Consider the following 24,539-nt stretch of genomic DNA (forward strand, 5'->3'; position numbering starts at 1 on the left):
TACCAGTTTTTAAAAAGCCAGCCCAAACTTTAAAGGGACTGCAATAGAAGCCCGACAAACATTTGAGAGATTCCAGCTAAGAGACTGCATATTGCTCCCACCTCTCTGCTTTCTTCAGATCTACTGGTAATTCCTGAATATATCCAGGATTTTCTCAGGAATTTTTTTGGTTTTCTCAAGAAAACCTGGATACATTCAGAAAGCCAAAATATACCAAAAAAATACCAATAAGGTGAGGCTAGCCAATAGTCAGAGGGCCTTTTACTCCTTAGACTTCCCTGTGCCCCTAGTGGCTGCAGCCAGAACTGCACTATAAGTAAAATGAATGGAAATACATTCTGACAGATGCCGCATCATGCTGGCTTCAGGGGCCCTCCAGCTGATTTGGGCCCCTGGAATTTGTCCCCCCAGTCCTCCCCTTCTTGGTGGCCCTGAGTCCCAGGATCTGTTCTACTAATGGCGGTGCTTTCTTATGTTTCAAGTACTCTTCTCCTGACACTGATAAAGAGCCTCTTTCATGAGGGGACATGCCCTTGTGCCAGAGTAAAGTGCCACTATTAGCAAAAGAGATCCATAGGGTTGAATCTGAAGGTGTCCTGCTGCAGCTGTGAGCCATTAAAACCCTCTGTTTCGTGGGGGGACATGGAAGGAATCAATGAAATGGCTTGCATCTGTTCCAGCCTAACAGGTGATGGGTGCACTAGCCCCACTATTAGTCTGAAATGGATGCAAACCATTTCAGCGATCCCTCTCGCTCCTCCTTGCTTCCCACCACGACTCACACGAACCTCCAAAAAACCACAGAGGGTAATGGAGGGGGGGGGGTTGCACGAACCTCAGTTTGCAAACTACAACCCCGGGTGATTTTACTACTGAATTTGGGTTCGTGGGAAGGTCTGTGCCCATCCCTAGACTGGAGATCCATTGTAATTCCAGAAGAACTCCAGGCTCTACCTTGAGTTTGGCAACCATAACACATGTACACCCTGCAGGTATGTACGTAGCTCTGTTTTTTTTAAGAAAGACCCAGTGCATATCCACTTTACAAATGAAAAAAGGGATCAGGACATGGATAACTGTGGGGTTTAAATCACATGTTCATCTGTAAATGTGTTGAATAAAACATGAGAATCACTAAATGCACCACATACAGAAAAATCAAGTGTGCACTGTACATGGTTTGTATATGAATAGGACTGTAACTTCTGAACAGGTCTTCTGTCTCATCTGTTCTGACTTAGAGGCCAGGTTGATAGTAAATCTGGTGCTGCTTCTCCCTTTTCTATGGATGGATTCAGATTGTCCTTGCCAATGCTAATGCTGACTATGGTTATGGGATCATGAGAGCCATCACTTCTGCTCTTGATCCTTGCCCATCCTGACTTTTGAAAGCATTCTGGGAAAGGGTATTGTACCCTTTGATTCAAGTGGTTACCATGCAGCCTGTCAACCAGTTTTCCGACACCTGCCAAGTGTTTTCAGGAAGTGGGCAGGCTTCTGATCAACCCCTGGAGAGCTGCTTGGCTGTGCAAATTTTTTAAAAGCTGCTTTCAACAGCAGCTGCCACCAAAATACTTTGCTGTGTGACTGAAGGTAAGCTCTTTGTATGCAAGAAAATTTTAAATAATATGTTCCTTTAAATAGGCATCCTGTTAAACAGAGATTCTGCTGGAAATATTGAAGGGTTACTATTTGAGCTGTGTCCAGCTTTGTCTCAGTTCAGTCTGATTTCAGGCCTAGCTTCAGAATCAAGATGGCTTGGTTGCACTGGTGGGTGATCTTCATCTGAAGGAGGACAGAAAAATAGGCCTTTGACAAAACAGAGGACACCTTTCCATCAGTTAGAATATTGGGTTGATACTAGGGTTGCCAGTTTCCCTCCTCACTCCAGTGGGGGGAATTGGGGGGGGGTGCTCTACGGGTGGGCAGGGACACCCCCAAGCCCTGTCCCCAAGCCCTGCCCCCAAGCATGACCACCCACCCCTCTCCATCCTTTAAAGGGCTTCAGCTGATCTGCAGGAGGGAGGGAGGGAGGGAGGGGGTGGTTGTGGGCCACATGCTCGGCTTGTGAGCAGGTGGGGGCCGCAGCGTGTGAGGCTGATTTTCCCCAGCCCTGTGTGCCGCAGCCCCCATCCTGCTTGTAAAAAAGACCCTTTAAAGGGCCTTTTTGCGAGCTGAGCATGCAGCTGGCGACCACCCCTCTCCATCCTTCCTGCTAGATTTAAAGGACCCTCCATCTGATCGGCAGGCCATGTGGTCCCCAGTGATCATCTGTAGCCCTTCAAATCTGGCAGAAAGGGAGGGAGAGTGGTTGTGCTTAGGGGCAGGGTTTCCCCCACCGGCCAGCTGGCCGGGGGCAGATTGGAGCCCTCAAAAGTGGGGTAACCCCCACTCAGACCTGGGGGCGGCAACTCTAATTGATACTGGAGATAGAGACCTTTGGTGGTTTCAGTCTTTCTATCTGATCAAAGTTTCTACCAGAGGAGTCAATAGATTAATATCTGCCTTGTGGAGTATTTAAACTCAATCTTGTCACCTGTGCTCTTCAATATTTATAAGTGGTTGCTGAATGAGATTGTCCAGACCTTTATGGTTGGATATCATCCATATGATGACACCCAGTTCTGTAAAGTTTGAGTCCATTCTTGGATAAAACTCTGTTGGTCTTAAAGGTGCCACTGGACTAAAACTTTGTTTTGCTGCTTCAGACCAACATGGCTACCCGCCTGAGCCCGGTTCTATACTTCATTGGTGAAGCCTCAAGATATGTCCATCTCAGTCTGAGGCAATGCTTGAGGTCCTGGTCAAGTGTCTGAGGCAGAAGAAACTGAATCTGAGTCAAGAAAAGATAGGGGTGATGCTGGTGAGGAAGCCTGGCAGTCTGGAGGGACTGGATCTGCTTGTTGTGATGGAATGGACCTGACATTTGGAGAGCTTGGGAATGCAACGCTCATGAACCCAGCCATGCTGGTTGGAAAGCAGGTTGGCTGGTGGCCAAGAGCACTTTCTATCTGCTTCATCTGATTCACCAACTCTCCCATTTCTGAGACTCTGACAACTTGGCCGTGCTAATCGATCCATAACCACAAAACTCATTGGACTGCTGTAGCAAGCTCTAGATGGAGCTGTCCTTGAAGACAAGCTAGAAACTGAAACTGGTTCAGAGTATGGCAGCCTGATTATCGTCAGGAACAGGAATAAGTCTGATCTATTTTTAAGATGCTGATGTTGGCTGCTAGGTTAAGTCCAGTTCAAGGTGCTGGTTATGGCCTTTAAAGTCCCTTGACTTACCTATCGGAAAGACCACCTTTCCCCATACTTCCTGTGCACCACTTGCGGTTCTCTCGCTGTCCCCTGCTTGCTGTTCCCCCTCTCCCTGAGTACAATTGCTTGCTTGGCCTCTGCCTGAGCCTGTACTTCCCCAGTGGGCTCCCTGAGGAAGGTGCCGTCCTTGGAGGATTTTTGGACGTGCTGTAAGACTGCTTTGTTTCTGAGTGTTTTTAATGGGGATGTTTTTAATTTTGCATCATAAGCCACAAGGGAAACGCAGGATGTAAATGTTTTAATAAATAATGAGTTAATAAATAAATATAAAGGATTGCAGAACAGTGCTACTGACTATTTTCCTTCTGCTCCCGAGCCAGCCCGTCATGTCTGCCTGAATATGGCGAAAGGAACCCTCAGCATTCAATAGTGCTAGAGTATCAGTGTTGTCCCCAGGGGCTTAAAACCAATTCAGGTCACTGACCTCAACTTGGAGAAGGTGCTCCCTTGCATCACTGACATTTCTCCATAGGAGGTGGATGTGAACTAGTGCTTCAGCCTGGACCTTGCTTCTTTGCCATGATGATCTGGAGAGATAACTGAACTGGGCGTCCAGTGAGTATCGGTACTGATACAGGATTCCAGGCTGAAAAGATGGAGCCTCCAGGTTTTCTGTAAAAGAGCCCGACATTGAAATAACTTAAATGCCTGCAGGTAAGGATGAGTTAAAGCTGTTCGACGTAAGCAAGGTGGGGATCGAGTCTGCTGGAAATGCAGAAGCCAGGAATCCTCCTCTCCTCGCTGGATGGTCACAGTGACCCTTTGAGAGAGGTTAGTCTCAAGGCCACTTCCATGACATTAACCTTGAGTAAGCCCCATTGAATACAGGTGGAGCTTACTTCTGGGAAAACATTCATGACGAAGTGGGGACTGAAACCTGGGATTCCCTGATTTCATTCTAGCACCCTAACCACAGCTCTCTAACCAGTGTACTCCTTTGTGACCAGTAATATATGATGAGTCCAAACACTTTGAGTGCGATGGTTTGATAGTGTTTTCCCTGCCCTTCTCAGTAGACATAATAGCAATCAGTGATAGACCAGTTAGAGGAACTAAACTGTCTTGAGGCTGATAGCTGAATGGGCTAATAATAGATATTAATCCCCATCCAAGTTTACTTTGAAGTGTGCACCAGAGAGTTAATAGGGTTTCATTTTCAAGCAGGGGGTACTTAAAATTGCAAAAATTGATGTCACAACAGAGTTTAGTCTTCAAGGTGCTATTTGTTTGCATTCAAACTAAGCCTCCATACATGAAATGGCTACTTGCAAGACTCTCTTTACCAAAGCAGCAGGGTATTCTGATTGGGGGGAGGCCATGGCTCAGTAATAGTGCATCTGCGTGGCATGCAGAAGGTCCCAGGCATTTCCAGTGAAAGGATCTGGCAGGAGGTGATGTGAAAGACCTCAGCCTGAGACCCTGGAGAGCTGCTGCCAGTCTGAGCAGACAATACTGACCTTGATCCAGGGCTCTGATTCCGTATAAGGCAGCTTCATGTGTCTGTGTGAGTATGTTACATGTTTTAAGGAGTATGTTATGTCTTTTTACGACACATGATTTAATTATTGTAATAATCGAATAACCGTCATAAGTAATTTAAATCAGGAATTCAGAAGCACATTTTAAAAAAGTTCACAGCAGATCCAATGTTAACGAAATGAATAGCTCGGATTTGCAAAGTAGTGATGGGTGCACAGAAGTCTGTAAGCTACAAACGTTCAGGGCCAAAGCAGATGTGATTGAAGCAGCGGCTTGCATTTTTTTCACTTAGCTGCCTCGTTCAGGTGTCAAAGGGGGGGAGGGTAGGTGTCCAGCCAGCATGGTGTAATGGTTAGCATGCCAGACTAGGACCTGGGAGAACCAGGATCAAATCCCTGCTCTGCCATGGAAACTCACTGGGCGACCTTGGGCCAGTCAATTTTTCTCGGCAGGGCCTACCTCGCAGGGTGGTTGTTGTGAAGATAAAAACTGAGGAGAGGAGAAGGGTGTTGTAAGCTGCTTTGGATCCCAAAAGGGTTTAAATCTATAAATAACTGTGTAGTATTGATATGGCCCAAACGTAATGTCCCTGAGTACAGCATAAACTTGTAACATGCCACTCACTTCCATTTTCTATCCCGTCTGCACAATCTCAGGATCCCCCCAACCCCTGAAATGATAAAAAATACACCATGTCATGGTAATAGACTTGAAGCCTCTTCTGAACCACAGGAAGGCGTACCTCCCTCCCAGGCAAGGGCCCTGTGCAGACCATTAAGTAGCTGCGAACAGTGTTTGTACTTTTCAGCACCATTCGGTTTTGCCTTTCTCAGTATCACTGAAGCCAACAGGTGCCTGCTGCCCTGAGAAAACTCAAAGACCCTGTTTTGAGTCCCAGGAATCTGAAAGAGATTCAAAGAGAACTGTCTGTGAACCCTGGAGATTCACTTGTTGTTAGTTGCCATGCCAATAAATGGGACATAAAAGGACGAGAAAAGTGAGCCTTTTCAGAACTTGGCTGTTCTGCGATTGCAATAAGCACCTGACAACTCTGTATACAATTTGTGAGCTTTGTACACAATTTAAAACAGACACGCATACACATACCTGAAGTGGATATTTTGACATTTCATTCCCCCTCCCCAATGTAAATGCTATGTGACTCTTACCTGTTGTGGTGCTGGGAAAGACAAAGAAAAGTAGCCATAAGTATCTTGACGTTGCTTGACAGGTCATGATGTGGATCGTGTGCCTGAATCAAAAGGCAGGGCAATGTTGCTGGACAGAGAATCCAGCCTGTTCAGGGATGTGAAGGGGGGGGGGATCCTATAAGAATGGGTGAAGCAGACTAGATTCATAATGCCATGTGGGCAGACCTGATCTGCTCCCTATCCCTAAATTACACATCACAAAGGGAAGCAAATGATTAATCAGCAGAAGTGCAAGATACTCAAGGACTTGAATGCTTGTGAAACAGCCTTGGTGCCAAAAAAGGCATTCTGAAGTGGAGCAGACCAGCCACTGGGATTTGCCTGTGTAGGTCCCATGCACAGAGCAGCACTCTCTTTCTCTCCCTCTTTTGTAAAATAGCCCTTTGTACTCCATTCCCATCAGCCATGTCTGCTGGGAAAGTGCATTAAAGGTTCCCTGCCCTTCCTCCAAAGGGAAACAGCCAAAGCAAAGGAGAGGAGGTGTCTCCCCCCCCCATCCCCCCAGCTTCTGAGGCCTCAGTGTTCCAGCTGCCCGGATCAGGTTACTTCAAGGGACTGGCTGCAAGGGAGGAAGGAACAGAGCTTTGTGAAGGTGGTGCCATTTCAGCCAGACGTGTCTTGTTCTGTTTGCGGGCAGAGCTTTCTTAACATGCATGCATTAAAGGGAACCACTTGAAAGGAAATAATTCAGAACAAAAAAGATATTAAAATTGGAATTAAAAATTTGCACATCAGGGCAGCTGGTTCAGATTGTTCCTTTGATATTATTAATTTGCAAATGTTACTGGTAAATATGGCAGTGCAAAAGCTAGGTGTTTTCCAAGCAAAGAAGGAGGGCTTTTCCTTTTTAACTGATGGCTAAGTGCATGTGCATGTGCATGGAGCTGCGGTGGCTCAAGTGGTTAAGACGCTGAACTGCAGGCTGTGGAAGGTGGTAGTTCAGCAGTTTGAGACCTGAGTGTGCCACATGACGGAGTGAGCTTCCACCTCTAGTTCCAGCTCCTGCCAACCTAGCAGTTCGAAAGCAAGAAATTGCAAGTAGATAAATAGGTACCACTTCGGTGGGAAGGTAACAGTGTTCTGTGCGCCTTGGTGTTTAGTCATGCTGGCCACATGACCATGGAAATTTCTTCGGACAGCGCTGGCTCTTCGGCTTTGAAATGTAGATGAGCACCGCAACCCTAGAGTCGGATTTGACTGGCTTTCGAGCAAGGGAACCTTTCCCTTTTAAGTGCATGTGTAGGCCATTCACACCCTTGTGATGTGACTTCAGGCCTCCATTAAAGGATCTAGATGGCTTAGAGAGTTTGTTTGATTATTTGTTTAGACAATGATAGGTGTCTAGCATTTGCTCCACTGTTTTACCAACCTACACTGGTGGAACAGAAGAAGATGCAGCTCAAAACCACATTTAGATATCCCAGGCCAATGCCATACTGACTGCAGAGTCACCCCTGAATGGCCATAAAACGGCCATAAGTCTATGCAGATGGTACAATAAAACCCCAGAGAGCAAATGAAGTGAAAGCAGCATGCAGTCTGGACACTGCCATAAAATCCGACAATCAATCAAAGTGAAAGTGGCATGCACTGTAGACGGGAATTTTTGTTCCAGCTTGGGTTTGGTAAAACAGCAGAGCAAATGCTAGGTGCAGATTGGGCCTGTGAGAGCAGGAATCAAGCCAGTTCACATGCTCAGTCATGACTGGTGTCTACCCAAAGCAAGCTCCATAACTCAAGCATTTTATTCCAATTTTAGTACATGTGCTGCTGAAGTGAGCGCTTGCACAGGGGCCCTGCTAATTTTCTCTTCATCATTCCAATTTTGGGATATGTGCTGTGGAAGCAAGCATGACTCAAGCATTTTGTACGTTTACCAGCAAAACATTAAGTTTAAAACAAACCTTGTGACCCAAATATAGCATTTATTCATTCATACATTTATTCTGAAATATTAAAATATTGGGAGCATTTCAGAACAGAGCGTTTTAAAAAATCAAATGCCAGTTTGGTGTAGTGGTTAAGTGCGCGGACTCTAATCTGGGAGAAACGGGTTTGATTCCCCACTCCTCCACTTGCACCTGCCTGGATGGCCTTGGGCAAGCCGTAGTTCTGATAAGAGCTGTCCTTGAAAAAGAGCAGTTTCTGTCAAGAGCTCTCTCAGCCTCACCTACCTCACAGGGTGTCTGTTGTGGGGAGGGGAAGGGAAAGGAGTTTGTAAGCCACTCTGAGACACCTTTCGGTAGTGAAGGGCGGGGTATAAATCCAATCTCTTCTTCTTCTTCTTCTTCTTCTTTCATCATTTTAGCCACTTCTTCCACCTTTCTATTTATTTACAAGTCAAAGGCCCTGATCAGACACAGAAGTTTCCGCGGGAGTGGTACGAATGCCAGGCGGATTATAAGGGCGCAATCACACAGCAACATCTGGCCAGTGTAGTGCACCCATCGCAGCCGGCCGAAGATGTGGAGTTAAAAGGTACCTCATAAAGTCCACTAGCAAACGGCTTGCGACAGGCCGCTGACGACTCTCTTCGTGTGATCGCTCCAGCGTGCTTCTCTTGCATCACTGGAGTGCGCCAAGGAAGGAAACTGCCATCGCGTCTGATCACATTTGTAGCGGGACACACTGTGCCGGCGCAAAAAGCCATGCCTCCCCCCCCCCGCGTTTCCCGGCAACATTTTCCAGGCATGGAAGTGTCCAAAACTGTGAAGAAGGCAACCACTTTTCAGACAATCACTTGGACTTCTCATGACTGTATTTAACAGTGTTAAGAGAATTCTCAGTTGTCTGGAAGATAGGGTATTGAAATAGTTTTGACTGTGGCATTATCTTGTTTCTCCCCCTGAAAGCGTCTTTGGCCTTAGTGGCTTCCCCTCACCCTACTGCTACTGTAGTAGAAAAGAGCAAGAGTCCAGTAGCACCTTAAAGACGAACAAAATATGTGGCAGGGTATGAGCTTCCATGAGACACTGCTCACTTCTTCAGATAATGATTGTAGGTCACAGTTTTGGGGAAGGGAAGGCGTTAGGCGATACAGCAAGGACAAAAGGTCATAGCAGAATGTACAGCTTGGAGAATGTGGCAATGGTAGGGAGCTGCTGCATATTGCAAAAATAACATCTGAAGTCCAGAAGTGGGGATGGCAAGCACAGGTGCTGAAATGAGGCCACTGCACCTTCTCAGCTTCTTCCTGGACCCAGCCCCCCCCCCCCCCCGGCTGTGGACCACACATCTTCTCTGTGTACTGGAGCTGATTTGGGGAGGATTTGCAGCATGGATTTTTCCTGCATAGTTAAGGGCTGGTCACATTACTTTGTTGCATCGGGGAGGAGCTGGACTGGAATGGCCCCCAACTAAAGAGATCTAGGACTGAGGACAATTCATGGACACTGAGGGGAAATTGAGGGGTGACATGGGATGTGACTGTCTGGTTGGGCTTTTCTTCTTATGGCTCAGGCAGTTGAGAGGACATTTTGTATTGGCTTTGGGCCATCATGATCCTCATCATGTGGCAAAAAGAAAATACAAAACTTCTCAGCTTGCTCTCACATACTTTAGAAATCCGGAAGAACCCTCCTTCATTTTCTGTCAGGGTTCTAACAATTACCATTGTGTGTGTGTAAAGCACCATCAAGTTGCATCCAGCTAAACACTAGGAAGAACCTCCTGATGGAGCGGTTCCTTAGTGGAACAGGCTTCCTCGGGAAGTGGTGGGCTCTCCTTCACTGGAGGTTTTTAAATGGAGGCTAGGTGGCCATCTGACAGCAAAGCTGATTCTGTGAACTTAGGCAGCTCATGAGAGGAGGGCAGAGAGGGTTGTATCAGTGCTTAGTTCTTGTGGCCCTTTCTTACACACCTGCAGAAATGCTGATCACCATGTTGGGGGTCAGGAAGCAATTTTTCTCCAGGCCAGTTTGGTCAGTGATCCTGGAGGTTTTTTGCCATCTTCTGGGCATGGAACAGGGGTCACTGGGGGCGTGTATTTGTGAATTTCATGCACTGTGCAGAAAGTTGGACTAGATGACCCCGGAGGTCCTTTCCACCTCTATAATTCTATATGGCGAACCTGTAAGGTTTTCAAGGCAACAGACATTCAGAGGTGGTTTGCTATTGCCTGCCTCTGCATAGTGACCCTGGACTTCCTTGGAGGTCTCCCATCCAACTACAAACCGGCCCTGCTCAGTTTCCAAGTTCTGACACAGTCAGGCTAGCCTGAGCCATCCAGGTCAGGTCAGCTACTATCACCTGGTGTGATATAAGTTGCTTCCATCTGGTCAGGATTTTTTCAGAACAAGAACCAAAATCCATGTAATGCCTTTTATTAGGAGCAACCAAATTGACACAAAGCATTCTGCAAGCTTTTGAGCTCAAACAGAACTCTTCGTCAGGCTGATGTTACAAAATTTAAAAAGATAAAGGTGAGAAAGCAGAATCTTCAGGCCACGGGGCTAAGGTCTGGTCTTGTATGCATCGTACAAGGGATAAAAGCAGGCAGTTAGCTGAACTTTATCGATAGTGTGACATTGCCTCTCAGCATATTTTCTGGCAATCTGGATGCAGTCCACGCCATCCATTCTTTGTTCTTCTTTCATAGAAATGCGGAAACCATCCCCAAGTCCATCCAAAATGGTCCCAAATGTCAAACGAGGAACACGCTTCCCTTCCAAGCTGAGACCAACAGGAAGCACCTTATAGTCTCTGTGTTAGCAATGTTTGAAATAAAATACATTTAAGGTGTTGGGCAAGGTAGTGGATTCAATTAAAGCCAACCCTTTTTCATTGTCTGGTGCTGCTGCCCGGCCCGTAGGTGCTTAAGGGAAAGACAGATACCCCACAGAGCTCAAGGAAACCACCATTTCTCTCTGCATTTTAAACTGCTAATGTGGGATAGCTGCCCTTTTCCAAGCTGTATAACTGGCCTTCAGCCTAAGGTTCAAACTGGCTGGTGGCCTTAAAGAAACCTCCTGTGATGGCTCAACCCCTCAGTCCTCGACACTCCAGCTGAAATGTGTCTGCCTTCTGCTCATAGGATTCCAGCTGTCCATGAATATGAAGGTTATCAAGCGGGGCCTGGAGATCTCCCAGTATTACAACTGATCTCCAGATAATAGAGATTAGTTTCCCTGGAGGAAACGGCTGCTTTGGAGGGTGGGGTCTCTGTTCTTGTACCCTGCTGATACCCCCTGCCCTCCCAGGCTCCACCCCCAAATCTCCAGGTATTTCCCAAGTCAGAGCTGGCAACCCTAAAATACAGTTTATACCTGTTAATATACACAACTGCATTTTCCCACTACAATGTCCCCCCTGTTCAGCTAACTGTTACCTAAGGGCAGGCAGTCTGCTTTGATTCAGTTTATATTCTGGTCTTGGACCTGTACCCTAGAGGCATTTCCTCCAAACTCTGAACATGTTTTCCAGCTCATATATCTCTCCTACAGGTCTACTAATATGTCATACAGCAGAAAGATGAGATACTAATTGCACTATGATGTGTGTAATGAACCCTAAACTCCCACCTAAAGGACTGCATGCTCAGCATTCGTTGTATTTTTTAAAGGAGTTGCATGCTTTCAAAGCTTGTTCTGCAAGCTCTAGAGCCATTCTGCAAAGTTGCTTCTACTATATTTAGTACATAATATCTTTTCCGTGCCCTCCTTTTGGATCTTGCTAAGATGATTGCCAAGATGGGACACATTGTGGTGGAATTGATCATTTCAAGAATCTCAGAACTGAACAGAGGCCCGACAAACAATATATTGGGATGCTGGTCCCTTGAATTTTGTTGTGCCTCTGCATGATGGAAACTCAGTGATGTTAGGTCTCAGTGCAAGAGCTTTTCATGTAGTCTACAGTGCTATTTTTTCACTGGGTGAACAGCAGGAGAGAAACACGTGACAAGCGTAGTTTCATCTGGAATGACATTTCTCTTTACTTGGGTTGGTCTGGTTGGTTTTGCTTCTCATCCAGGGATGAGTGGAGCCGGAGAACTTCTGCTGTGCCGACACGCACTGAAAATGGAAAGCATGGCCAAGATGAGGAGGGCTTGGTTAACTCATTAAATTTATCAGAGCCAGAGATTGTGGCCACTTTAAAACAAACCAACCAACAAACCAGAGGGAATCAGTATTGCTGCCCCAAACTCCCACTAATGCATAACATTAGGCTCCCAAGTTCAGGCCTACTCGTGCAGTCTGCATGCGTGATAAACAATTTGTTATATCCATTAGCATATATCTGGGTTGTAGCGTTCCAGAGCAGATAGGAGCAAGACTTCTTGATGCCTGGATCAGCACTCAATTAAAATGTCTCATTTGTGCTGGTTTTTAATTCCATTGAGCCACTTTGGGAGCTAATGTGTGGCTGAAAATTAGGGCAGGTATATCATTAATTAATGAATATCAATGAGAAATTTAAAAAGTAATGACAATTCTTTTGGATGCCAGAGGCAGAAGATCAAAATGACACAACAACAACTGGTAGTAAACACAGAGCAATAAATGTAATGATTTTAAAAGTGCCAACCTACATACATTCTGTCATAATCTGCCATCTGACGTGGGTCGTCTCACCCAGTCTAAGAGTGGCCCTGATTGAAATCCTACATTAGACAAAGAGGCTGTAAAACAGTCAGGGTAAATTCATTAAGGAAAATAACCTGCAGGAGAGTTTCAATAAGTTTGCCAGCTGCTTTTCGGGATACCAGTTTAGTAACCTCAAGAGCACCCGCAGTAGGTGAAACATGTCCCTGGATTCATTTAAAACATTTATATGCCACAAGATACATAAGTTCTTCAGGTCCCTGCCTCCTTTTATTAGGCTTCCAACTTATTTTATTCACTTAATTTACTCGCCAATGGGGACCCAAAGCTGCTCACATCATTCTCTGCTAATTCATTTTATCTTCACAACAACCCTGTGAGGTAGGTTAGGCTGGCAGTGTATGACTGGCCCAAGGTCACCCAGCAAGTTTCCACGGCAGAAGTGGAATTTGAATCTAGCTCTCTCAGACCCTAGCATGATAATCTAACCACTGCATCACACTGGCTCTGTAGATGTAATAAGGTTTTGCCTCCATCCCACATGTGGTTTGTGTCTCTCTAGAGAGGTGCATATGTGTACTTCTGTTATACTGACAAGTACAAGAAGTCAGCTCACCATTACCGCTGGTGAGTTCACAAATTCCTTCATAACAAGTTGAGTGTATCAGAATGCTATCTAAAGAAAACCGCCTTTCTAGTTTTAAAATGTGTGGGATGGACAAGGTGTCTACTAGCAAGGGCTACAAATGATTAATGTCTTCCAGTTGCCTGGGACATCTCAGGTGACCACCTATTTAAAGAGCTGTGTGACTTTTTATAAAGTACCAAATCCTTCCCTAAGAAGATAGTGTTTGTAGGTTCTGACCAGGCATAATGCCAAGGTTAAAAAAAAAAGCACACAGAAACTTGTTCAAGCCAAAGATCAATTTGATAAGCCTGAAATTTTTGAGGAAGTGCCAGCGTTACTTTTTTATGGATATGGATTGCTTAAAAGTTTGGCTTCATATAGACCTCATGCTGTGACATGTTCTTAGAAATCCAAGATAAATTCCTGCCATCTATTTTGTAACAGTAAATTCCCTTTGACTTTAATATGAATCATAAGAAGGTGAAAGAAGATTCCTCTCTATTTAGGTGATTTTGGAGATATATTAAGTGCTCAGTCATTTCTCTCATGGACGTGGCGAGGAGGCTTGCATGGTTCGATGAGGCTACGGGCTATGGCATGGAGGGCCACCCAGGACAGACAGACCACAGTGGAGAACTCAGACAAAACGTGATCCACTGGAGAAGGAAATGGCTACCCACTCCAGTATCTTTGCCAAGAAAACCACATGGACAGTAACAAGAGGCTAAAAGATATGACACTGGAAGATGAGCCCCTCAGGTCAGAAGGTGTCCAATATGCTATTGGGGAAGAGCAGAGGGCAAGTACAAGTAACCCCAGAAAGAGTGAAGTGGCTGGACTAAAGCCAAAAGGATGCTCAGCTGTGGATGTGTCTGATGGTGAAAGGAAAGTTCGATGCTGCAAAGAACAATACTGCATAGGAACCTGGATTGTAAGATCTATGAATCAAGGTAAGTTGGATGTGGTCAAAAATGAGATCGCAAGACTAAACATCGACATCTTGGGAATCAGTGAACTAAAGTGGATGAGAATGGGTGAATTTAACTCAGAAGACTATTATATCTGGAATCCTGTAGAAAAAATGGTGTGGCCTTTATAGTCAACAAGAGAGTGAGAAAGGCAGTAATGGGATACAATCTCAAAAACGACAGAATAATCTCAGTCCAAATCCAAGGCAAACCATTCAACATCACAGTAATCCAAGTCTATGCCCCAACCACTGACACAGGCTGAAGTTGATTGGTTCTATGAAGACCTACACCACCTCCTAGAACTAACGCCAAAAAAAATGTCCTTATCAGAGGGGACTGGAAGTCAAAAGGTAACTGGAAGTCAAAAGGTAACTGGCCTTGGAGAACAAAATGAAGCTGGGCAAAGGCTAACAGAGTTTTGTCAAGAGAACATGCTGGTCATAGCGAACACTCTTTTCCAACAACCTAAGTGGCAACTCTACACATGGACAGATAGGCAACACTAAAACCAGATTGATTATATAATTTGCAGTCAAAGATGGAGAAGCTCTATACAGTCAGTAAAAACAAGATCTGGAGCTGACTGTGGCTCAGATCATGAGCTACTCATTGCAGAATTCAGGCTTAAACTGAAGGAAGTTGGGAAAACCACTAGGCCATTCAGGTTTGACCTAAAACACATGCCTTTTGAATATACAGTGGAGGTGAAGAACAGGTTTAAGGGACTAGATTTGATAGACAGAGTGCCTGAAGAATGATGGACGGAGGTTCGTGACATTGTACAGAAGGCAGCAATCAGCACCATCCCAAAGAAACAAAGAAACAGAAAGGCAAGAAAGCAAAGTGGCTTTCTGATGAGGCTTTACAATAGCAGAGGAAAGAAGGAAAGCAAAAGGTAAAGGTGAAAAAGAAAGATTTACCCAACTGAATGCAGATTTCCAGAGAACAGCAAGGAGAGATAAGGAGACTTTCCTGAATGAACAATGCAAAGTAACAGAGGAAAACAATCGAATGAGAAGGACTAGAGATCTCTTCAAGAAAATTGGAGAAATCAAGGGAATTTTTATTGGAGAAATCAAGGGAATGTTCCGTGCAAAGCTGGCCATGATAAAGGACAAAAAATGGTAGGGACCTAACAGAAGCAGAAGAGATTAGGAAGAGATGCCAAGAATACACAGAAAAACGATACAAGAAGGACCTCAATGTCCTTGACAACCTCGACGGTGTAATCACTGACCTCAAGACAGACATCCTGGAGTGCGGTCAAATGGGCCTTAGAAAGCATTACTAACAACAAAGGTGGTGGAGGTGATGGTATCCCAGCTGAGCCATTCAAAGTCTTAAAAGATTATGCTGTTAAAGTGCTGCACTCAATATGCCAGCAAATTTGGAAAATGCGACAGTGGCCACAGGACTGGAAAAGGTCAGTTTACATTCCAATCCCAAAGAAGGACAATGCCAAAGAATGTTCAAACTATCGCACAATTGCACTCATTTCACACACTAGCAAGGTCATGCTTAAGATCCTACAAGCTAGGCTTCAGCAGTACATGGATAGAGAACTGCCAGAAGTGTAAGCTGGATTTCGAAGAGGTAGAGGAACAAAAGATCAAATTGCCAACATTCGCTGGATTATGGAGAAAGCAAGGGAGTACCAGAAAAACATCTACTTCTGCTTTATTGACTATGCTAAAGCCTTTGATTGTGTGAATCACAACAAACTATGGCAAGTCCTTAAAGAGATGGGAGACCACCTCACATGTCTCCTGAGAAACCCGTATAAGGGTCAAGAAGTAACTGTTAGAACTGGATATGGAACAAGTGATTGGTTTAGCATAGGAAAAGGAGTACGACAAGGATGTATATTGTCAACCTGCTTAATTAATTTCTATGCAGAGTACATCATGCGAAATGATAACCTGGATGAATCACAAACTGGAATTAAAATTTCCGGGAAAAACATCAACAGACGATGGCACTCTAATGGCAGAAAGTGAAGAGGACCTAAAGAGCCTCTTTTTCAGGGTGAAAGGAGAGCGCAAAAGTTGGATTGAAACTCAACATCAAAAAACAAAGATCATGGCATCTGGACCCATCACTCCTTGGCAAATAGAAGGGGAAGTCATGGAAGCAGTGACAGAATTCACGTTCCTGGGATCCAAGATCACTGCAGACGATGACAGCAGCCATGAAATTAAAAGACACCTGCTCCTTCGGAGGAAAGCTATGGCAAACCTAGACAGCATGATAAAAAGTAGAGACATCACCCTGCCAACAAAAGTCCGTATGGTCAAAGCAATGGTATTCTGTATAGTTGAGAGAGACCGTAAGGAAGGCCGAGTGCTGAAGAATAGATGCTTTCAAACTATGGTGCTGGAGAAGACTCTTGAGAGTCCCTTGGACTGCAAGGAGGTCAAATCAGTCAATCCTAAAAGAAATCAACCATGACTGTTCCCTGGAAGGCCAGAGACTGAAGCTGAAGCTCAAATACTTTGGCCACCAAATGAGAAGGGAGCACTCACTGGAGAAGACCCTGATGCTGGGAAAGACTGAAGGTAAAAGAAGAAAGGGATGGCAAAGGATGAGATGGTTAGACAGTGTTATCGATGCAACGAACATGAAATTAAGCAAACTCTAGAGGACGACGAAAGACAGGAGGGTCTGGTGTGATGTGGTCCATGGAGTTGTGAAGAGTTGGACTCAATTGTCTGAATGAACAAACAAACATTTCACTGTGTAAGCATTAAAAATACCGGATCCTTTGAATCTCAGCTTTCATGTAAACAATCCATTTTCAAGCTTCTAGTTTTTAGGCTTCAAAATGTGTGCAAGGCAATGCCTAGTGAGATCTCAGAAGATGGTGCAGAATCCCAGCAAGGTGCTTTGTACACAGTTCATATATCAAAGATGGCGGTGGCCAACTTTATGGGTATGTGCCACAAAAACAGACCAAGGTATGGAATGGTACCAGTGTAGCACCTGCTATGGTACATATACTGTCCACCGAGGGATGGTTTTTCTCTAATCACCATAAGGGGCAGGCAACAGCACAGCATGGTAGAGGCAGCCAGACCCAAGGGCCCTGCTGCTCCTCTTCTTATACCATGACCTGTGCTGCTTGTGGTATCATGTCACAGTGCTAATCACATGTAGAGATGGTAATGTCCATTGATTTCAGTCAGACTCCCATTCAAGTAAGTAAACTTAGGATCAAGGCCCCAAACTCATTTGTATGCCTGTTAAAGACTCTCATACAAGGTATTCAAACAATTTCATCAGAGGCCATGGCACATTTTGGCATCGAGGTGCTATAAGTTGGCACTGCACTTAGCTTGCTATGGTCCTTAATTGGCCTGTCACAGTAGTACCTTTGAAACGCAGGCAGAAGTTGCTTTCTTATAGGGTTAATTAAACAATGTCTTTCGAAGTATTTTTACTCATTGCCACAATAATAAAGCGCACAATATGTTCAGTAGTGTTTTTACCTGGCATTTCTTCCTCTGGGTTAGGTTCTTTTTTTTGCTTTGTTACAGGTAGCCTGTAATAACATAAACCAGAGCTGACACAATTAAAATGTTACTCATCTTCTAATTTTAAGCAACAGAACAGCCATCAAAATAAAAACTGGCAATGTGAAGGACTTAATCATCTGTTCCTATAACCTACTTACTTCCATTATTTATATACATTTACATAGCTGACAAAGTGCTGTTCCTTCTAGCAGAAGCACCCAGTAAAACCTGCTCTGACAAGAACTATAGGCCTGGTGTTCAGATATGGTATTTTCATTGGTTATTTTGTATTTTACATATAAGGTAAACAATCAACCTGAATCCTCAGTGTATCTGTGGTTCGAAATTCCATTACGATTTCCAACTGGCACAATGAATTAATGACTAGTAATATGTGTCTGCAGCAACAAGAGAATCCCTTTTCTCATGATGCAAACAATGGGGTAGTGTCTCTGCTGGATCCATGTGTATTGACAAATGCAATGGTCCCTACTCAGGTCAGTGTCATGCTCCCTGGAATAACATTTGCAATGGGTATTTAGACAAATGTGAACTATTTGTCTATGGAGGATCTTTTAAAAACATTTTATTATCTGCAGACTCTGAAATCAATAAGATGTTATTTCCCACGTATCTGTAAAGGATTTTTTTTTTGGCAAACATCCCTGTGAAGGAATTTTGTTTTGCGAACATGAAAACAAATATTTAAAATGACACCTGGTTAGATGATTTCTTCTGTGTTGTCTAGAAGCAAAGCCTGTGGCATTTTGGGGAAACTGTAAGGGAAATTTCTCTTCTGTGCTTGTGGGCAACTCCTGGGGCTCAAGATTTAGGTTAGCAGTTGCAATCTGCAGCAGTCCCATAACAAGATTCTTTTCTGCAGGGAGAGGAAATCAAGCGCTTTTGTGAATCAGAAAAGCCACTTGAATGTGAATCAGAAAAGCCACTTAAATGTATACCTTCCTGGTTTCATGCTAGCATTTCCTTTCATTTGCCTGCACTTTCATATGCATTTTTGAATGACCTCAACAATTTGTCATTTCCACCTGTATCAGTTTGCAAGAAATAATTTACATATCCAGGAGTTCTAGGTGTAAATGAGGTATGTGTGTTTAAACCCGCATGTGTCATATAGGAACTTGAACTGGAGGACAAGGGATTGGCTGCAGGCCCCTGCCACATGGGATCTTAGATGCAAACCCAAGTCAGGGATTGTGTAACACATGGAAAGTTTTTCAAGCACGTGCAGTAGAGTAAAGGTAAAGGTTCCTTTGCTCGAAAGCCAGTCGAATCCGACTCTAGGGTTGCGGTGCTCATCTCCATTTCAAAGCCGAAGAGCCAGCGCTGTCCGAAGACGTTTCCGTGGTCATGTGGCCCACCGAAGTGGTACCTATTTATCTACTTGTAATTTCTTGCTTTTGAACTGCTACGTTGGCAGGAGCTGGAACTAGGGATGGGAGCTCACTCCATCATGTGGCACCCGGGTCTCGAACTGCTGAACTACTGACCTTCCACAGCCTGCAGTTCAGCATCTTAACCACTTGAGCCACTGCAGCTCCTTAGTAGAGATAGTGCTCCAGGCCTTTTATCATTACTGCAACATACCCTGAGAATCCCAATTACAACCCTAGACAGCAGCCACGGAGCAAGAATTACTTACAAGGGTGAAATAGGACAAGACTGTTGGAAGCAAGGTAAAGACAATGAAGGATTCAAAGGATGAGAAAAAAGCAACTCATGGCCCTCATGCCTTTTGCAGGCTTCACACTCCCCTCACCTTTCTGACCAGCAGTGAGCAGCCAATGCTGGATAGCTGTCAAGGAGTCTGTCTGCAGGATCTGACACAACAATTCTAAAATCTGTTGACAGAAGAATACAGTAGGAAAATATTAGCACTACGAGGTCAGAGTAACATTCAAAGAGAGCAAACAAAGGCTCAAGAGGTTAGATGCATGCAATACCCAGCTTATCCAGGTGTTTTCTGTACCGCTGTGAACTTTGTCCTTGTGACTCATTCAATGGAATACCTTTAGAGGAATCAGGAAGACAGTCAGCATTGCTTCTGTCATTGCCTTTCTCTACTTGTGCTTTAGAAATATGTGCAAGGAAGTGGCCAGAAGATGTGCAAATCGGTTCCCTTTGTAATGTCAGAAGATAAGATATATAGTTTGTGGCCTACCAATCCAAATACAGGCCAGTAGCCATGTGGCTTACGTAGTGTTAGACAACTCATCTGCTCATCTCTTTCTGGTTTTGCAGATCCAAGCAAGCGATGAACTAGGACATTTACTGAACCCTGGATGGGCCACCTTGCATAAGTGTGTGTGTGTGGGGGGGGAGTGCTCTGCAAAGTGTAAGCAGCTATCAAAGTATAATGCTTACGAATTCCAGAAAAGACCTGGGGAGTTTTTGGTTCATTCTACATGTAGAACATAGGTATGGGGATAGATTCAGGTGGGTAGCCTTGTTGAAGCAGTAGAACAAAGTTTGATTTCAGTGGCACCTTTCAGACCAACAAATTTTTATTCAAGGTATAAGCTTTCGTGTGCATGCACACTTCTTCAGATACAGTGAAACAGAATTTCCCCAACTATTACATATAGGAAGAGAGCTAGTTAGAATCAAGACGCATAAGTAGCTGGGTGATTATAGTTGAAACTGGATGAAGGCAGTTAAGATCTGTGAATGGCAGTAAATTATAATACAAATACAAGAATTAACAAACAGATGTGAGAATTAAGTTTTGAGTCCTGTTTATATTGCTTGTTCCATGCATGTGCTTGATTTGCATTCATGGTAGTGAGCGTGCACCTAGTTCAAGTATATGCTCAGAAGATACTACAGCATGGCTTTTGTTGGGCTTCACTTTTTAATACACATGGGAGAATCACATATTTGAATGTCCCCAGTGTGAACAAGTTCCTGTACATACAAAACGAGCCTGCCAAGGAGAAGGCTAGACCTGGGTCCTTTTCCATGACAGGCTGTTATTTAGGGGGGGAGGGTTCAGGGGGTACCCCCTACCTCACCAAAGCCCCTATAGAAGCAGCAGTCCTATTCAGGGGTCATTTCGTAGAAAAAAAGGTGCTGGAGCTCATTAGCTTAATTTATTAGCATAACTTATTTGCATATGCCACACCCCCTGACATCACCAGAAGTGTGTCAGAAGGCAACACCCACCACTCAGGTGCCACTGGACTGTTTTGGATTGCTAGCTATTGGGGGGGGGGGCGTGTAGATCTGCCCTCGCAGAGGAGGGAGAGCTTGTACTTGAATAAAACTTGGTCTTAAAGGTGCCACTGGACTGTTTTGGATTGCTAGCTATTGGGGGGGGGGGCGTGTAGATCTGCCCTCGCAGAGGAGGGAGAGCTTGTACTTGAATAAAACTTGGTCTTAAAGGTGCCACTGGACTGTTTTGGATTGCTAGCTGGGCTGCTGGGAGCAGGGGGCGTGGCTTGTTGCATGTGCCTGCCCCATGAGCTCCTTAGTGCCAGAGCTCCGCTCCTGTGCACTCCCACAGGAAATCACCCCTGTTATTACAGAGGGAAGCACCTTAGGTCCCCTCGGCCACCGGTGGAGGATTGAAATAGGGTTGCTAGCTCCATGTCGGGAAACTCCTGGAGATTAAGAGGTGGAGCCTGGGGAGGACAGGGGCCTCAATGGGGTACAATGCCATAGAGTCTACTCTTCAAAGTATCAATTTTTCCCATGGAAACCAATTTCTGTAGTCTGAAGATGGGCTGCAATTCTGAGGGATCCCCAGGTCCCACCTGGAGGCAGTGTTCCCTCTAAGCTGAGTTAGTGTGAGTTAGCTCAGTTTTTTTAGCCTCTGGCTCACACATTTTTGTCTTGGCTCAGGAAGGATGTCTCCAGAGCAAACTAATTGATGCAGTAGCCAAATCGCTCGCTCACAACTAATGCCAGTAGCTCACAAAGTAGAACTTTTGCTCACAAAACTCCACAGCTTAGAGGGAACATTGCCTGGAGGCTGGCATCCCTAAACCTATTCTCCACCCATTCCTATGAGCAGGAGGGAGGCCCATTCACATGCAATGTTAGCTGGTGAGTAAAGGATTACTTGAGATGAAAGCATGTGAGCATGAGAAAGGAGGCGGGAAACAGGTGTGGCAGGGAAGCAGTTGATAAATGCTGAGAAGGAACAAGGTGTCACTCACTCCATTCCCTTTAGTGTCACCAAAGGGGCCCACAGCTTGCCATATCCCTTCCTCTCCCTTTATAGTAGATTGGGTGGTTTGATATGAGCGAATGTTGTAACGTGCACTTCTCCCTTTGTGCTATTCAACAAGAACAGCACCATGTGAATCTCTTGACTGTATGGCAATCTGGAATCATACCCCCATGATTTTCCTAGTGCTTCTGAGAGAGTGTTAGAAAGTCACTGACATCAACTCCAGTTCTTCTTCCTGGAACTTCCATGCTTTAATCATTCATTTTCCAAAGAAGTAACTCTTTAGATTTGCATGTGTGTGTGAGAAAGTAGCAATTACTCCCTTGTGTCCAGGGTTGCCAGCTCTGGGTGGGGAAATACCTGGAGATTTTTGGGGTGGACCCTGGGGAAGGTGGGGTTTGGGGGAAGGGAGGGACCTCAGCAAGGTACAAATGCCATAGAGTTCACCTTCCGAAGCAGCCATTCTCCTTCAGTGGGGGGGAAGTCATCCAGGAACTGGTTAGGTCACGCCTCTGCTCGCTCGATAGGCTATGCAAATTTCTTTTGTTGCGTGGCTCCTATTGGAGTGGCCTAGGCTGACCTCTCCGTTTCTGCATAGCCCTGCACTCGGTAGGACGTCTGGAGCTCCTGCTCCAAGCCAGAGGAACGAATTTAAAACTTACAATTTAATTTAAAACTCACAAGAGTTAAAAGTTAGATAGCAGTAGAGTGGGGAGGTCTACGTCTGAAGACCTACCCTTCCCTCCCAGGCTCCAAGGAAGCTGGAGAACTCTGAAGATGCCAGATGGGAGGAGGAAGACTCGGCCCCACCTCCCGAGGTTCCGAGAGGGAATGGCCGCAACGGAGACCTCCGTACAGGCCCATTGCCCCCGAGGTTCCGGGAGGCCGGCGACACACAGATCAGCAGCTGGGAGTTGCGCCGCTGCTCTGAACGGAGGAAGGAGGCTCCACCAGCGCGGGACCGGCTGAACGCACTGGGCCAGCTGGTTCCCGTGCCCCCCCATGCACGTGGCCCAAGATGGCGGCATGGAGGCCGCGGCCAGTGCCGGGGACCCCAAGTGGTCAAAACCATTTGGCTCCCACTCCCCCCCCGGCGCCAAGAAGATGGCAGTAGCAGGAGGGGTGGGCAGCAGCCGCAGAACGATGAATCGACGCGGGAAGCCGAAGGGGCCGGCGAGCCCTGTGGTGAGTTTATTCCAACGGGGCGGCAGCCCGGGGGGGGGCAGCTCAGTAGATGCAGCCAGCCAGCTCCAAGGATATGGTGGAGGCATTGGGGTAGCAGGTCCATAGGGACTGACGGGCCCCTTTCTTCAGCCGCAATCCCTACGCAAACCAGGTGGCATAGGGACCTAGCGGCACGGGACGCACGGGCCAGCCAGTGGGGCGCGCGGAACAGACAAGCTCCCTTCCCCACCACCACCATCAATGCCAAAGGCTGGGCAATCCCTCCCGCAATCCAACCATGACGGAGATCCCCATGGGGCTTCAGCCCCTTACCCCTGAGGAGTCGGGGGTCGGGCAACACCGGTCAGAAGAGGGAAGCTCCAATAGCGTGGGACCGGCCGAACGCAATGAGCCGGTTAGTCCTTCCTCTTGGAGGGTGGAAAAATGGCCACATCGGAGGTCCCCGGGGAGCTTCAGCCCCTTATCCCCGAGGTGGTGGGGGTTGGGCAACACCGGTCGGAAGAGGGAAGCTCCACCAGCACGAAGCTCCACCAGCGCGGGGCTGGCCAAATGCACTGAGCCGGTCGGTCCCCGCTCTCTCCCCGACCGGGACCGACAAAAGTACAGTGGCGCTTGGGGAGCCATGGGTCCACCGGGGGTGTGGACACCCGCAGGCATCCTGCACCCTATACAGACACAGCCTTACCAGCCCCTGCGCAGGCAGGCCAGTGGGTTGAGTGCGTGGAGCAGGCAACCTCGCACCCCCCAGGCCATGAATGGCCGGAACTGCCCCTTCCGCCAACTGAGGCTTCGGACGGGGGAAAATGGCTGTAATGGAGGTCCTCGTGGAGCCTCAGTCCCTTACCCCAGAGGAATTTGGGGGTCGGGCAATAATGGTCGGAAGGGGAAGCTACACCAGTGCAGGGCTGGCTGAACGCAAGGAGCCAGTCAGTCCCTGCTCCCCCCCCCCGCAAATGGTCCAAGAGGTCGGCATAAAGGCCCCACAACCACATTTTCACCAACAGCCGCAGCTGCTGCAGGGATCACCAGCTGCAATTGCTGCAGGATCCAGTCGGCTTGGCACCGCGCCCATTCAGCCCCTCAGGGTTTCAGCCGGGACCTTCTTGGACCTGGACTCTAATGGGAGCGGCCTGGGGTGGCACCCAACGGCTTCAGGACACAGGAAGCCGGGGGGTGGGGCGGCAGCCCTGGCACAACCCTAAAACCTGCACATGCAAGCATGGAGCCGGGGGAAAGTCATCCTCCAAGGGACTCCTGCAGGAAGGGAAGCCACACCACTAAGTTTTTGCAGGCCGAGATTATATCTACCATCACTTCCCTGGGTGGAGATACAGGGAAAGAAGAAGGGACCGCAGCGGATCAGTGGTTAGAATGCTGAACTGCGACCAGAGCCTGAGGCCAGAGGAGTTAGAGCCTGAGGCCAGAGGAGGGAACTGACGTCATGAAGCTGCTAGCGGATATGTTAAAGCCGGTGGTACAGCAACTCGATGGTATTAAC

General features: G+C 46.3%; 2 protein-coding genes across 2 annotated transcripts in view; both read right to left on the reverse strand.

Annotated features, from left to right (window-relative positions):
• LOC107120526 (microsomal triglyceride transfer protein large subunit-like) overlaps positions 1–6,039 on the reverse strand; it is a 64,744-nt gene extending 58,705 nt beyond the window's left edge. The window contains exons 1-2 of the mRNA XM_015423245.1: positions 5,973–6,039; positions 3,749–3,936 (exon numbers count right to left, since the gene is read on the reverse strand). Of these exons, the coding sequence (XP_015278731.1) occupies positions 3,749–3,936; positions 5,973–6,039 (255 nt within the window). The remainder of the gene's footprint in view (positions 1–3,748; positions 3,937–5,972) is intronic.
• Positions 6,040–11,825: 5,786 nt separating this feature from the next.
• Positions 11,826–24,539, reverse strand: part of TBATA (thymus, brain and testes associated) — a 24,497-nt gene continuing 11,783 nt past the window's right edge. The window contains exons 5-8 of the mRNA XM_015423241.1: positions 19,445–19,526; positions 18,385–18,544; positions 17,641–17,693; positions 11,826–12,025 (exon numbers count right to left, since the gene is read on the reverse strand). Of these exons, the coding sequence (XP_015278727.1) occupies positions 11,946–12,025; positions 17,641–17,693; positions 18,385–18,544; positions 19,445–19,526 (375 nt within the window). The 3' untranslated portion in view covers positions 11,826–11,945. The remainder of the gene's footprint in view (positions 12,026–17,640; positions 17,694–18,384; positions 18,545–19,444; positions 19,527–24,539) is intronic.

The sequence above is a fragment of the Gekko japonicus genome, unplaced genomic scaffold, assembly GCF_001447785.1.
Source record: "Gekko japonicus isolate JY-2015 unplaced genomic scaffold, Gekko_japonicus_V1.1 scaffold901, whole genome shotgun sequence".
Classification (NCBI taxonomy): domain Eukaryota; kingdom Metazoa; phylum Chordata; class Lepidosauria; order Squamata; family Gekkonidae; genus Gekko; species Gekko japonicus.